Source organism: Polyodon spathula, chromosome 8, assembly GCF_017654505.1.
Source record: "Polyodon spathula isolate WHYD16114869_AA chromosome 8, ASM1765450v1, whole genome shotgun sequence".
Lineage (NCBI taxonomy): Eukaryota > Metazoa > Chordata > Actinopteri > Acipenseriformes > Polyodontidae > Polyodon > Polyodon spathula.
In genome coordinates, this window is record NC_054541.1 from 33,875,578 (window position 1) to 33,891,361 (window position 15,784).

Consider the following 15,784-nt stretch of genomic DNA (forward strand, 5'->3'; position numbering starts at 1 on the left):
TTTGACTTTATGAAGCAAAATTTGTTACTTCTATAGGGTGATGCAAAACTTTTGGCCATAGCAGTACACTTACAACACTCACTAGTCCATTTCATTCCAAAAACATTCACATTTTGGGAATCCAGATTCTTTATCTGTAACTTGATTATTCTACTTCTGCGCTGCTGTTGAATGTTTTGAATGCTGATTGAACTAGAACCTTAACAGCTGCTGTTCCAATGGATATATTCAAGTTTTATTTAGCAATTCTCATCAGATCCAGGTTTTTGAAATGGCCCTTCAAAGTGAAAGATGGTTGGTTCTTTTTCTTTCTGTCACAGAGCAGATAGCTCCTTTTGGACATATTAAACGTCACAGATTCTTGAACTGACACTGCTCTGTAATGCAAAAAAGCAGCGAACATCAGCACCTGTTCACGTAAACCCAGACACAATGTATACAATCTCTTTCAGGGAGTACACTTAAGTTGGTGTATTGATCGCTGGTGTGCAAACACTCCAGAGCACTGTGCTTTAACTGGGACTCCAGCATTCAATCTTCATGTAAGTAATAGCAGATAGTCTGAGATCATATATAAGCTAAAACCAATTGTTTATGTATAATATCTGTAGCTTTGCATTTATTGTTACTATGACCTGTTTCACTGATTTTTATCAATTCTTTGATTCAGTGTAGCAGTGTGTGTGTGGGGGGGGGGTTGGGTTATTGCTAGAAAAATTATTTCTCTTCACATACCAGATGGCACAGCTCTGTTAGCAAAGGGCTGAATTCTAAAATCCTCTTTAATGTGTACAGATCCAAAGCCAGGGATAATACACATGATCAGGCTGTTATTTTAGCCATCTCAGATAAACACGTCCAGTTCCAATGCATAACTTGGTTTCTCTTGTACTAAAGGACTCTTTTGGGTTATCTTCAATTACTGTACCCTGTCCTAGGGCATAAAGCAAATAATTGCATGTCTGTACCTGTCAGCAACCTGGACTGAGCACTCATCTTTTTGAAGGGGAGCTTTTGATTGACATCTGTCACATTGTGGAGATGTGGTGCATTCTCCCTGTACTCCTTGAGTCGTGTTACTTTCAGGAATCTCCCGATGAGGGCTGTAAAACAAACAAACAAAAAAAAAAATACTATTTAATTGTGGGTTAACATTCAGCAACTGGTCCTAAGCAGCTCTGTCTGAAGTCTGCAAGAGTTGTTGAATTGAAAAGACCACAGCAGCCCTTCCTTTATCACTTGCACAAGCCTTTGAAAGTGCTAGGAGCTGACATGGTGTGCCAGGAAAGGTCATAGGTTACACTCTTCAGCATGCTGTATTTGATGACACACTAAGCCTCTGTAGTACCCCACTGTTGGCAGTGCAAAAGTTGGCCATCTGCTTTTAAATCATATGTACAGCTTCATAGCATTGATTCCTACTTCTAAATAAGTAAGTAATACATAAATAAATAATACAAGTTATATGGAAAAATGCTAAAGAATACCTGAATCTGAAATCTGAGGGAAGACTGAGGCCCATGCGATAGTTGCCACGTGTTATAGAAATCTGCTTTTGTAGGTCTTTAATAGAGCTGCTGTACCCATTAAAAATATAGTCCGCAAAGAGCAGCTTTCCACAAATGTACATCTGTGAATAAAGGTGTGGAAAGCCATTAATGAACTGCAAGATTGGCGTACTTGAATTTCTACCCCAGCAGATACCTGGGGAAACAAAACAGAAAAGTTTACTTTATCTCCTCTCATGTCTATCCACTGGATACATTTTCTTTAGGTTTCTTTAAAATTAATAAACACTGTGTCCTGTTGCTATGTAGCAACTTGATATTTAAACCCCTGTTTGGGATAACTTGGTCAATATCATCAAAACATGAAGAGGTTTTCAAAATAAATAAGAAACTTTATCCAATACAATGTCTTGAGGCATATCTGAATTCCATTTCTAGCCACTTCAAACATCAACATGCAAATCTGGACGCTGTAGGGTGCAACTGTATTAGTAACATCTGGACCATTTCCTGGAATCTGTTCAGCGGGGGAGTATGTGTTGGCTGGTGTTGGTCAAAACATTTTTCAGTGCCTTACAAAAAAAACATATTCTGAAAACTGTGATAACGATAATGTTTTGGGATTTCAATGGGTCTGTTTCTGATATCTTCCTAGATGATGCATTACGAGTGGCTACTGTTTATGACCACTGTGTGAATTGATTGACTTCTGAGGCACAGGCTTGTCAGCATAATTTTCTGGGTATAATGGACATTGGCTCACACTAAACCACTGGTATGAAAAACAGCATCACTTTAAAAAACCATGTAAAATAAAAATATAAAATGAAACCAGTGTTTATGTTTCAAGGATCTCTGGTGTTGCTTCAGTAAACCCTCACTGCTTCTGTTATACCAGAAATGTTTTTCGAAATGCAGAAATAATCAGTTTTAGCTCTACAATAATATTTGCCTTAGACAAGATTCAGATAAAACTGTAAAGTCGATTCTTTTGAATGAGTCTGCTGCCTCACTTAATATGACAAAGCAGTATCTTCAGCTACTAGCATGCAAAGCTGGATGTGTACTAAGCTCGAAGGGGCTCTATGCGCAATACATTAACCAGAATAATACAAACTCACAGCCCACCTGGAAGACAATCCCCTTGATCAAGACATACTAAGACTTTTACAGCCAGATAACCCTGCATCACAGCTTTACAGCTTCATATTAACGCAGATGTGTCCTTTTCATAAAACAGCTAGGATTTTATGTTCATGACCTTACCACCAAGAAAATAACAAAAAAGATTCAGGTCAGGAAGCGCTATTTATTGCCCCTTTGAAACTAATAATAATAATCTTTATCACAAAAATGTCTAGTTTAGATTCATTTTGGTTTGAGTTGTTTGGGTGGGATGGATAGCACTTTTAATACAGCAGATTGCTGTAACTGAATTCCTTCATCTAGATTCTGTAGGACAGGTAATGTTTATTGTGTTATAACAAAGCTATATATTCATGTTTGTTTATGGAATAATAAAGCACTAGCCTTGATATAGAATTTAAACAAGATATTTGCATTCTTACTGTAAGCAAAATAACTATTAATATATACAGAGACTCCATGACCGTTTCATATGTACACATATATGTAAATAATGTAAATATATAGTATATTGTTGTAAAACTGTTTATAATGAGAAACTAGCATTTGTTTATGAATTCAAGTCTGCTGGTGTAAGGTAAAGATGCAACAAACTGGTCGTAGAAGCTGACATGTTCATGCGTACACACATCCACAAACAACTTTGAAATGAACTACTGTATGTTTCGTACTGCGAATAAGCAGGCAGTGTTCCACTGGATATCACTCAGGAGTCTGAAGGAAGGTGGATTTGCACATGTGTCAGGAAGACTTTGCCAAGATCAGAAAAAGACAGCTTCCCCTGGGAGTCAATTACATTATTACAATTCCTCTCTCCAAAACACTGGGTCTGCTGTCAGTTGAAATTCACAACATTTACGTTCAGGTATTACTGAAAATAACTCAATATAAGAAGTATTACTCCATATAACCTGCTATAAGAACAAAAATTAAATAATGCAATCCACATGTCCTGGGTTCAGCAGAGGACCTTTAAATTCAAAGTTATGTCAATGAAATTCAACCCGGCGGCTGCAGTAAGTATGCTTAAAATGTATGTATGTAATGTATATCTATATGTTAGTACTGAAGCTTCCATTGCTGCCATCTAGTCTATGGCCTGAAATGTATTAAGCATTTACTCCATTACTGCATTTGCACTTTTTTTTTTTCTAAAATGGAAAAGTTATAATATTGCACAAAAGTTATTTAGAATGTGTTTCTAAGTATGGCCATGAACTAAAATGAGATGAGCTCTCTCGCAAGTAAGATTCAATTAAATAAAAAAGTTGATTAGCAAAAAAAATAACATTGACAGTATATAAGGTGTGTAGAAATGCTCTGGTCACCTACCAGAAACATACCAGGAGCCACATTGTGTCTTTGCAGCAGTAGAGGACCCTGGGGGACAGTTTGCAACCCCGCTGTGGCGAGGTCATACTTCACCAGGCGGAACGAGTCTAGTCGACACTGGGGGCACAAGAGAAAATTCAGCAGCTGCCAAGTGGTTTAGCAGAATAACATTAAATATAAACAAGACTTCAGTAGTCACTGTATCCCTGGCCTCAGCACTGAAAGCCAGTTTAAAGCGGTTGCAAGTTTGAAAGTTTACGGAGGGCGTAACCACTTTTTCTGAACACCTTCCACTAAACCTCATACAAAAGTTTATTTTGTTCAGCAGGCTCAGCAACAGGTTTTTATTGTACCAGATACAATTTCCTGAATTTCCTTTACAATACTTTTATTTTTTGAATATAAATAAATACTTACACATACTGCATGTTTATTTACATACACCTCTTTGAAAGTGATTACAATTATAAACAGAAATAAGTAAGACTTAAATATCAATTCAACTTCTAGATCTTATTTGGACAGTTCCTGATCTTATTTGCACACCGGCTGCCTAATCTTTTGAACATTACTTCCTTATGTCATTGTTTCACCAGGACCAAGAAAAAAAGGGCAATTTCTGAACTGTCCCACGATTAAAACCTGTGGATTTTCCAATTGGCATTTAGCCTGGGATCTTGAAATGCAAATGCTACACTTTTAAGGGGACAACAGTTAAACAGATATAACCCCAAAAAGCCATTTCCAGTTAAAATCACTGTTGCCAGCTCACGTAATAAGTCTCTCATTACAAACTGCATTCTGCTACAGCAGGTTGTAATGGCTTATTTTAAAATGTACCTCCTTCTAGTCACAACAGAAATCCTCAAACATATAAAAACAAGATGGTTTGAGAATAAAAAAAAATTGATGGAAAATGTTCAAAAGTCTATTTTAATTAACTAAATACTGTCCTAGGTATTTCTATCCCTTGAATTACTTCTTTACATCTTTACTAATATGTGTGTTACTGCTGTGTCTGTTTACCTGACTCTTAAGCAAGCACAGTTTTCTAATTTAGGCTTGTTGTCTCAGTACCTGTACACAAGGCATGCTTCTGTTTTTATTTTTCTTCTCATACAGCTTCTCCAGTAAGTCCACACTGAGGCTGCTCTGGGGGTTTGACGAGGAGACCACGCACACCACCACGATCTGCTCGGTGCCTGGCATCTGCCCCGTGATGAAGGCATCATACTCCAGGTCTGTCAGGCAGGGGGTCTGACGGTTGCTGCACCTGCACCTCTTCTTCTCTCCTTCCCCCATCATCAAACTTCTAAGAAGCACAGGGCAGGGGTTGTGGGAACTCAGCAGTGGCCTGTAGTTTTTGGGACTTTTGGGTATTACTGGCCTGGGGAGCAGATGAGAAATCAAGAGCTGTTTAAGATGTTGCCACGCAGTTTACCCAGTGAGTATTCATGATCTCCCACATGCTGGGTAAAGAAGATTGAAGTTTCAGAGAGGGTGTTCAGTCAGGCTGTGAGGTTAATACCCTTGCTTTAATTTGACAAGCTCAATGGGATTTTAAATTTCTTAAGCAGAAAGGGCCTACTTTGTAGACCACAGCAAAGCTGTCAGCAGAGCTTCCCCCACACACACCCCCCTCCCTCCTGTGCCTTTATTTTTCCTTACCTTTGGTTGAACACATTTTCTTCTGTAAAGAGACCCCAGCACTACAGTATATCAGGTTTGATTTCAACAGCACATTCTTAGGTAACATGTTCAGTACAAAACAAGTTCATGTCATGAATCTATTGAAAACTGCTTTAAAAAGACATTAGCTGGTCGATTCCTGTAAAGAGGAATCTTTTAAGAAGCCCACATACCAGGGGCGGTAGAGCTGATCACTCTAACCTATTTACTGCCCTTACCCTAATTGTACAGTGTTCTGTATGCTGGATGTGAGGTTGCCTGTGATGACAATGGGCTCCTCCTTCACATTCCCACTTACTGAAGAAAAGGTCCTATCACAGAGGGGATGAACACATTGACAGCTCAGAGCACACAGGCTAATATTACTGTAACCCTTGCAAAATAATAATAATAAAAACACACCAATAAAAAGAGCATGCCGCTTTCATTAGGATTCAAACAAGGATGATACACATTAAAAACATTTTTTATCATTTCAATTACAGCTGACAGAGGGTGGGTTTGTGTGCCATTTAAAATATGTAATTCAAATGAACAGCAATTACAACATTTGGCCAGTGGGTACCAATCCTATTCCAAGAAAAAGTATTATAAAAAAAGTTATTTTAGACATAATATTCAGACATTGGGATACACCTAGTACTGTAAGTCCAATATAATTCACAAAGGCTTAATACCCTTTCTTCCCACTCCCCATCCAACAGTAACAAAAAGTAATGTGAATCACGTATGGGCTGACTAGGTCTCTACACAGTTAGTTTCCCTGTTACCTTGATGACTGAGAGCTTCTGGGAGGGTCCCACAGGATATTCCGTGCAGGAGCTGAGAGGAAACGGAGGGGGCTTGCCTCAGGATTGTTGCTCTGCGGCTGGACTGCTTCACTCTCCTTCCACTCCATATCAATGGGGACCAGTGAAGGTGACGCAGCTGACTTAGTTTTGCGTTTCAGGATGGTCCTTTGAGGTGTGCTAGACATCTTAGAAATATCTGGAGAACTGATTCCTAAGATAAAATCAGACAATAAATGGCTTCTAACATGAAAGAAAATAGTCATAAAACAAGAATAATGCACTGGGAGTCCAGGCTATTCCATTGTCGCCTGTGGAAGGGAGCTCCCAGGAGGCGGCACACAATTTGGGGGGGGGGGGGGGGGGGGGGCTGGTTTAGGTCAGCCAGGGTGTCCTTGGCTCACTGCGCACTAGCGACTCCTGTAGTCTGGCCGGGCGTCTGTGGGCTTGCCTGTAAATTGCCCAGAGCTGCGTTGTCCTACGACGCTGTAGCTCTGAGGTGGCTGCAGGGTGAGTCTGCAGACTGAAAAGAAGCGTTTTGTTTGTCTTCGCCGCTCCTGAGTCACTGCAGGGGTGGTGGTGGTGAGCCAAGCTTAAATAATAATTGGATACTCTAAATTGGGAAAAAATAATAAAAAAATAATAGGTGACTACTAAATTAAATTAAAAAAAATATACACCAACATGCATATAAGTGCACTAATTCATTATTTCTTAAATGGCAGCTCGTGTACTAAATTAAGTATGTAATCTTACGGTACCTTACACTGAATAAAGCAAAACAACCTGCTCTGGCTTGCCTGTAGCTATACGATAGTGTTCCATCCAGTCATCCAATATATTCTTGATCTTCCGTTGAAGCTTCCTCAGTTCCTGTGCTGCCTTCACTCCCCGCACATGACTTGGTCCTTCTTCTTGGATTTCTAACATCTTCACAAGCTTGGAAAATCCATTTGAAGATTTTGTGGCTTCCTGTTATATAAAAAAAGAGCCGCAGTTCAAAATTCTCTTGTTTATTGTCTTCTGTTACTGTATGTTCTCTGTTTAGCATATAAAATAGATGATTGCAATGAGCTGGTATTCGTATATGTAAACATATGTAAAATTACAATATGTTACTTGATTTGTAGGCGTAGCTTTTTAACATTAGTTTGGAGAGAATATAACCCCAGGATTTTTTTAATTACGCCAATTATGCACATAATTAACCCTTTCTTACCCCTATCAATATAAGGCAGTTCAATATACTGTAGAAATGAACATTTTCAAAATAAAAAAAGTTCCAAATGTTTTATCTGTAGAGAAATGTCAGTTATCAGCATTATTTTCTGATACTCACAGATTTTTTTGCCATGAATTTCTTTCGTGCTTCTATTTCTGTCATTTTCTTTCTGTTTGCTTTTGAAAGTTCCTTAGATGCTTTTGATGAAAGCTTTTCCCCAGTCAATATAAAACCCTATAAAAAAGATTTTGTGAAACTGTTGAGCCAAGCTATTTGGATCCTCACATCTCTACACATTATGATGGCTTATAGATAGGTATTGTGAACCACTGCCCTTTGCTATTAGATAAAAGTAACAAATATTGCATGGGCCAATGAAACTCAATATAAAAATAAATAAAGCCAGCCCGGGAAAGGGCAGAGCTAGCACACGATTGTCAAAAGTACATTCTTAGGAAATTCACAACACACTTCTCAAAACAGGCTATTCTATTTATACTGGAGTTATTTAATAAATATAAATTACAAATATAGTACAAAGTTAAGAAGTACATACCTTCAGACTTCAATCAATAAAGCCTTAGATTGCAGTTCTTAAGTTATGCCAATTTGGCTAGAATGACCTAAACTTACTGCAAAGCATGCACAGGAGACTTAACTAGTATAGTAAGCAAGCCTCAGGTAATTATACTGACACTGCAGCTTTAAGTTCCCATACTTCACATACAACTCACCAGCTCGTCAGGCCCTGGAGGGATTACGTTTGTAAGTGGAGAGAGGGACAGTTGCACACTCTCCTGCTGCCATCTATAGGATAGACTGATTGAGTTCGGGCTCACAACTCGAACACTAATAAAGTCATTCACCTGCAAAAAAAAAGGAAAGGGCACCTATTTAAACTTGCACAGCATTAAACCTATCTGTGTGAAACACAAAACCTCACCCTAACCCCAGCAGTTATCTTATTCACAATGAGTGAGACTGACAATCAGCGATCACATTTTGAACGAATAAAAACAAGGAAATTATTATTTAATTTACATAAAATAGAATGATAAAATTCTAAACAATTTTTTGTATCCAGCAGTGTTACAGAGGCCATTTCTGAACAAGATCAGCTACCACACAGTAGATCTGCTATTCTAAAGTCCTGTCTCCTCTCGGATACTATGTCTGCACATGCCACATTCAGGATGCTGTTGCATTGTCCATTACTACACAAACAGTATATCAGATAACTGATAAAGATATGTCACCTCATCCTGAATCATCACTCTTAGAACAAACTCACACACATACTGTTGCATGTCTGTAGTTTCATTGTCTTTCTTGCTTTAACAGTGTTTCTTGTTTCTTTCAGACTATTAACACTAATGACTAATGACACAAAATAAAATGGAATGCTTATACCTGTATCAGAACTGTCTCATTCAGTTTCACTCCCTGTGCCCAATTCCATTCTTTCGTGACTGTGCCTTCCTCATCAGTCAGTATGCCCCCGTCTTGATCAAGCAATAGTGCCACTGTGTTGCTGAATCAGGAATTACAAATAAAAAGCATTATTAAAGACCCCATTTTGAAAATAACCAGGTAAGTATGCAGTTCAAGGTCTGCTTTCTGTTGAAGTGCACAGGAAAGGTAAACTGTGAACGGATGTAGTAACATTAACATTTTAGTATCCCAACATTATTTACCTGCCTGGATGGCAAACACTTGCGTGTCCAAAGGGTGTGAACGTAGCAAGTGTGTAAAGATCTGGTGAGTCACTGAACACATTAGTGTAAAATCCACCACAGGGCAGGCCTGAGTAGCTCTGGCAGACAGCAATGCGACCTGAAGGGTAGCTGAATGCCTCTAGTTAAGGAGTGCTTACACAGGTACCACAGTCTACACACAATACACAATACACAAATACACGATTTCCTAGATAAAGTTGGACGTCTTAGTGGTACTTTCTTTTTTTTTTTTTTTTTTTTTAAAGAAAAATGAATTGTGCACCGTCTTTGGTGTAGCCAGCGAAAGAGCAACACAGGGTAGCTAGAAATGTAAATGAGACCTTGGAAACAAGTTCAAACATGCAAGGAAATGAGTGATTGTTTAACAGTGTTTGTTCTAGATGTCACAGATAAAATGTTATGAAGGGATTTACAGTTTTTATTGTCTGACAAAAGAAAGGATACTAAATAAATGAAGAGCCGTCAATGATTGTGTAGTGCAGTTTCCGTAAGGACGGGTCTTCCTGCTTTAGTTCTGGAATCACAGGTCTCCCATTGACCAGTGAGAAGGAACAGTTCTTACTGCCCTGCTTCTTGTACTTGGCAATGGCTTTGTTTCTGGAATCCCCATAGTGACGCAGAATGAGCGGTTTGCTGAACCCTGCTTCCTTCAGATTACTTGTTTGTTCATTTCTGTATTAGACGACAAAAAATACATTATATTCTTAAAGGCAAATTTAACCTTAAACTTTACAGATTAAAATGAATACATTCCACTCAATAAAAGAGTTATTCATTGATTTATTTGGTGTTTTTCTTTACCACGGTTGAAGATGTTTAAATGCCTTCCCTCATGTCCGAGCATGAGAGAATAAAGCGGCTCATTAATGATACATACATGGACACCTGAGCGAGTCGCAGTCTCTCCACAGCCCAGGCACAAAGTGCTTTCCATTCAGGGTCCTGGGGTTTAGATTCTTCCTGCTGAACAATCCAGCCTAGTCAACAACAGTACAGAGGGATATGGATTCAAATGCAAATGGGATTGAAATCATTCTTCCATACTTTAGCAGTCTGAGTCAATGCATGTTTTCTACCAACCTGACCTTAGCTACTCTTGGAATCACATGCTTAGCTGTGACTATTAAAGCTTACAGTAAACCCTGACATTGCTTGAACAGCGATGCTAGATCCATTACTTAACATGTAAATAATTACTTCAAACTTGGGACCATAATAAATGAACATGTTGTGTTTATAAATTCTGAAATTAAATTATATCTATATTGTTGTATTATTGAAATACGTTACCTTGCTCTTCACATATCTTTGACGATATAGAAAAGGTTATTGTAAGTGGCAAATGGGACACCTGAGCTGGAAGGTAAAAAGAAAAAGTAAAAATACTTAAATATTTATTACAGTCTATATCAAGGTTTAAATCACAAATAATACTTTATGATATGAAGAACTGAGATTTGAAGTAGTGTACAAGTAATGCAGTTTAATATCTGAACAGATACGACTCTCCCCTGTTGTTTCGCTATTCGGTAATTAACACATGTGGTTAAATCCCACTCTGACAATACATCAGTAACACAATCTACTTATCTATGTATTTCTTTTTTAGATACTTATTTTGTTAGTTTTTTTATTATTTATTTACTATAGCATGTAAATAAAATAATATTACTCGTAAGGTTGAGCATTTCAGAACTGATTCATATTGTTCCTGGTCACCTGTTTCGTTCAAGGGTTGTGTGGCTCTGTCTTTCTCTGCCAGACTGTTTCCTTTCCTGGTCTGCTTATCACCTTGAACAATTGGTAAAGTGAATTATTATAAATTATAATAATAAAAAAAAAAACTAAAAATGACAGTGTTCAGTCCACTGTTATTTAACATGTTGTTAATAACCCACATCATGAATAAACTAATATGTGCAACTTGAAAACAGTGTTCCATAAAAAAATAAAAAGGAATTGACTGATTTTATTTTGGTGTTCCATGTTTTTAAATCTGTTCCATTTAATATATTGAGAACATTGAGGCAAGAGTCTCTCTTCAGAATCATTGTGACAGGGGTCCTGCTTTAGCAGTACTGTATTTCTAAATGCTCTTGCTTTGGGAATAATCCACAGAACAGGCCAACAACAGCCTAAGGCACACTTTACTCCAGCAGATAAAGTGTATTTGTTTTTTTTTATTGAAACTAATAATTCCATAAAGAGGCAACAGAAATACACTAATATTAGTTGAGTGTGTTTACCTGAAATAAATCACCAGGTACTTCTTTTCTCACAGGCCTACATGTGCATAATCTCTTGCAAAGCAACAGTCACCCTGCCTGCTCAACACAGAAGTTGGTAACTGGAGAAGATTATGCACTCCAGCTCTTTACATGCTCAAGGACCAGCAATTAGTGTTAAGAGGTGGTAAATGTTTTAAATGTCCTTTCATTGTCTATCCAAGGAGTAAAATGGATGAGTAAAACTTTTATCATAATTATACCTGACGCCAGGAGAGCTACACAGACATTCCTATGACACATATAAATAGCATGTATTCAACAGTAATTAGTAATGAAATTCTTTTAGTGATACTCCTAATCTATGCGAAAAAGTAAGTGTTATGGAGAGAGATGGATGAATGGACGACAGACCGCTCCATACAGCTCCAGAGAATGGAATACTCTTGACAGCTCTTGGTAAATACTGTTAATAACTACTTTTATGACAACTGGATAAGCAGTTCTCTGGCTACATGCAACCATCATATGGGTAACATGATGGCCAGATGTACAGACAGACAGACGCCCACCTATATCCCGAGAATCTGATATTCTCAATAATTTAAGATAAACAATGTTCCTACCAAGTTTCATAACAATTAGACCAGGAGTGTGTGTGTGTGTGTATATATATATATATATATATATTATATATATATATATATATATATATATATATATATATATAAAAATCATATATGCAAAAATGTTGTACATAGTACTAGATGTTGAATGCTCAAAAAATCCTACGTGCAGATGTACCGAGGGCTCCTACTTTTTTAAGCTAACGTACATTGCATCCTATGTATTTATTATACTTTGTAATAAATCAGTTAACTGTGGAATAGAGAAAAAACAACACTTGATGGCAAGATAGTAAACTCACGTTTTTGTCCCTTTGTTTCTTGTTTAATGTGTACACCCAGGCCCCTTTCTATACCATTTTCGGCCCGAGTGACTTTCTTTTTTGGGTTACTTTTTCCGTGCAATTGTTTGTAGGCAACGTCTTCTGATAATTTGTCGGAACGCTCGGAACTTCTGGGCTTCAGGTGTTTCACACTTTTGCACGCGAGGGACTGCTGTTGTGTTTTGCTGTACACTGCTCCTTCGACGAGCTCCTTCCAGCTACAGTTCAAAATATTTAAAAGACCTCGTGGGAAACTGACTTCTTCACACCCTTCGTACGCCAGTAACATTTCCTCCAGTTCTTCCAGCAAATTCGGTGCTGCATACTTGTACTCGTCAATCTGGCTTGTCTGCGCGTGATCTTCAAGTGAGCTGGACACTGGTTGAAGGGTAGGGTCTTCTGCAGGGCTATTCTTGGACAAAGAGTGGGACGGGTCATTATTTATGTCTGGCAGAACTGAATGTTTTTCTTTCTTTTTCACGTCTTCAGTAAGTTTACTGTCCCCATCACCATCCGCAGAATTATCTTCAGAGGCAGACTTTTTGCTCCTGCTGGACAAATGCAACGTTATTTTCAAATTTAAATTGAAAATGTACTTTAACTGTCTTAACATATAATATGTAATTCATATTGTAATGTAAGGTTTACCTTCGAATGAAAGCTGCCAGACGTGGATTGATGTTCAAGTATCTTAAATCAGCAGGCAGCTCTTCCACCACCTTCCTCGTACGTTTATTGCATTTCCTACCAACGGGCTAAAACATTTATTTATTTATTTATTTATTTATAATTCAACTGCATTTGTGAGTAATTACATAATTTCCATAAACAATAATAACTATGACTTTACCTGGTCAAAGAAGTAAATAGGTCCGCTGCATAATGTTAGGTTCTCTGACATTTTCTTTCAAACGAATGACAGCTCCTAAAACACGTGTTTACTCTTCACAGATGAAATATTTTCTAATACCAACAGCATATTAAATTATTTCCACTGATTACAAATGTTTATAAAGTATATTGTTGATATTATATCGAATTAATTAAGAATGTTTTCTTAATAGTAGCGTACTTACTACTAGTTTGCTCAATTGAACGACATTTCACAGAATTTTACTAGCACCATTCATTTCTGCATAACTAGTACGGTAGCAGAACAAGTAACGTCATTGGAATAACTGTCCTGTGTTCTACTTACGGTACATATTTTTCAAGGAGTATATTCAGCGCGTTCCAGAATCTACTGTAACTTAAGCAGTGGTTGTGTATGTTTGTGAGTGTATCACTCACACAGTCATACATACAGTCCTTCCAGTTCTGAGTTTGTTGGCCTTGTTGCTTAGCTACACCAAGCTTTAGTGTACTCTGCAAATAACCCCTTTCCATTTACAGCACTATTATTGTAATCCAACAAGGTGTGTACTGAACTGTGGCTGTTAACAATGATAACTTTGAAAAACACGAACAACATAGTAAAGGTATAAGTCACACGGAAATAATTACACCTGATATAGAAAAGTAATGCTATAGAACAGTCAAACACATATAGTGTACAGCTAAAAGTTAATGTATATGCTAGGTATGTTTTCAGTGTGTCCTTATTTGTGCTTTTTATTGTCTTGGGTGTACCTTGGTATTTTGCAGTATAAATTAGCTTTTTTTCAGGAGTTAAAATAAAATAAAAAACAGTCTCTGATTCAAATAACATATGGGGGCAATACTAATACTATATATATATATATATATATATATATATATATATATATATATATATATATATATATATATATATATAGTATAGTGGTTTTATTTGTTTTAGCCTTAATAATCTCTTTAGTAAAGCTGCTGTCAGCTCATACTTCTCAAGTCTGCTTTCTCTTCTCTTTAGCTCTTTAGCTCTTTAGCTCTTTAGCTCTTCACTCTGTTCTCCTTTCTCAGTCTGACCCCGGGATCTAGCTCTCAGCTCCTTTTATAGGAGAGCTGGAGAGAACAGACACCTGACCCTGCTGGAAGGTTCCAGAACAACAGCTGAATGGAAATCCCCCTGCCCAGTTGCCTCAGTCTGGGTATCGGAACATTCTACATTAAAGGGGGCAGGGCCCCATCCAGACTGTGGGTAACCTCGCTCGATGGAAAAGTACAGGCCGAGTTCTGTTCACTTCAACGTGCTGACCACGCCCCCGACCCGCTGGGTGCGCTCTTCCAGGTTGTTAGCAGGCAGTCAGCGCGCAGGCCCGCCCATCTCACCATCTCACCATCCCACCTCGGGACCCACTGTTACACAGCCCCACCCAAAGTCCTCATCGTTCCGAGAGGCTCTTTTATCCCAGGAAACGGCGGGGTATCTGCCTTGGCCTCTGTGGCCTTGGTCCGATTGCTCCGGGTGAGGTAGGTGATAGACTGATGGCACTGCTCCAGGGGGTTGATCCGTGAGGCTACTCCAGCGGTGTCTCTTCAGGCAGGGGGCGATCCCCTGGCCAGCCCTCGGTAGGGGGCAAGTCGATCCTGGTGCTGCACCACTTTCTGGCCACAGTTAGGAAACTGCACCTGGTCTATGACTTCCCCTAGTTGCTCCAGCACCTGGCATGGCCCCACCCAAGCACTGTCCAGCTTGGGGCAGTGACCACGCTTGCGCTATGGGCTGCACATCCAGACCAGCTCGCCAGCTCGAAACAGCCTTACTTTTGCCCGAGTGCCAAAGTTGCGCATCTGGTGGTGACCAGCCACCTGAAGTTCATTCCGGCAAACTTGTGGGTGTGGTCGAGGTGGTCTTGGAGCCGGTGAGCATATTTCAGTCCTGGGGGAATCACCTCAGTGTCGGGTGGTTGGCCAAACACCAATGTTGCCAGGGTCTGCAGCTCCCGTCCTAGCATCAGAAGGGACGGGGTGCAGCTGGTAGACTCCTGCACAGCCGAGCGACACGCCAATAGGACCAGGGGCAGCTGCAAGTCCCAATCGAGCTGGTGTGTGGCAGTCGTGATGGCCAACTAGGTTGCCAAAGTCCGGTTAAACCGCTCCAGCAACCCATCATTTTAGGGTGGTCCGGATCTTGCAGATTCCCATCCATCTGAACATCACCGCCAAGATGGGACTCGAAATTCCAGCCCTGGTCAAAGTGGAGCTCCAGGGGAGCCCCAAACTGGCAGACAAAGTCCTCCAGCAGTGTGTCCGCCATGGTCTCTGCTTCCT

General features: G+C 39.1%; 2 protein-coding genes across 4 annotated transcripts; both read right to left on the reverse strand.

Annotated features, from left to right (window-relative positions):
* Nucleotide 1: 1 nt before the first annotated feature.
* On the reverse strand, nt 2-6,805 carry LOC121319828 (uncharacterized protein C3orf20-like). 2 transcript variants are annotated; one of them, XM_041257683.1, is made up of 7 exons: nt 6,446-6,805; nt 5,894-5,986; nt 5,064-5,373; nt 3,987-4,103; nt 1,488-1,630; nt 969-1,103; nt 2-377 (listed from the first exon to the last, which is right to left on the reverse strand). In XM_041257683.1, the coding sequence occupies exons 1-7, from the start codon at nt 6,727-6,729 to the stop codon at nt 236-238; spliced, it is 1,224 nt and encodes a 407-aa protein (XP_041113617.1). In that variant the 5' UTR covers nt 6,730-6,805; the 3' UTR covers nt 2-235. The 2 variants fall into 2 exon arrangements, with proteins under 2 accessions (XP_041113617.1, XP_041113618.1); XM_041257684.1 differs by lacking the exon at nt 5,894-5,986.
* Nucleotides 6,806-6,899: 94 nt separating this feature from the next.
* On the reverse strand, nt 6,900-13,845 carry LOC121320255. Of its 2 annotated transcripts, none has more exons than XM_041258506.1 (12): nt 13,446-13,845; nt 13,244-13,350; nt 12,575-13,143; nt 11,141-11,212; nt 10,712-10,777; nt 10,299-10,398; nt 9,866-10,093; nt 9,380-9,529; nt 9,096-9,216; nt 8,420-8,551; nt 7,803-7,919; nt 6,900-7,435 (listed from the first exon to the last, which is right to left on the reverse strand). In XM_041258506.1, exons 1-12 carry the CDS (start codon nt 13,494-13,496, stop codon nt 7,226-7,228), a joined length of 1,923 nt encoding a protein of 640 aa, XP_041114440.1. In that variant the 5' UTR covers nt 13,497-13,845; the 3' UTR covers nt 6,900-7,225. The 2 variants fall into 2 exon arrangements, with proteins under 2 accessions (XP_041114440.1, XP_041114439.1); XM_041258505.1 differs by having other exon boundaries at nt 12,575-13,146.
* Nucleotides 13,846-15,784: the final 1,939 nt, after the last annotated feature.

Excerpts from the sequence above, each read along its gene's own strand:
- LOC121319828 (XM_041257683.1), bottom strand. The coding sequence starts at position 6,729 with ATGACTATTTTCTTTCATGTTAGAAGCCATTTATTGTCTGATTTTATC. Across the intron at positions 5,374-5,893 it reads CAGAACACTGTACAATTAGG|GCCAGTAATACCCAAAAGTC; the intron begins GTAAGGGCAGTA and ends TCTGCTCCCCAG. Across the intron at positions 1,631-3,986 it reads TGGCTCCTGGTATGTTTCTG|ATGTACATTTGTGGAAAGCT; the intron begins GTAGGTGACCAG and ends CTTTATTCACAG.
- LOC121320255 (XM_041258505.1), bottom strand. The coding sequence starts at position 13,496 with ATGTCAGAGAACCTAACATTATGCAGCGGACCTATTTACTTCTTTGAC. Across the intron at positions 9,217-9,379 it reads AGTGTTTGCCATCCAGGCAG|CAACACAGTGGCACTATTGC; the intron begins GTAAATAATGTT and ends TTCCTGATTCAG. Across the intron at positions 8,552-9,095 it reads ATGAGACAGTTCTGATACAG|GTGAATGACTTTATTAGTGT; the intron begins GTATAAGCATTC and ends TTTTTTTTGCAG.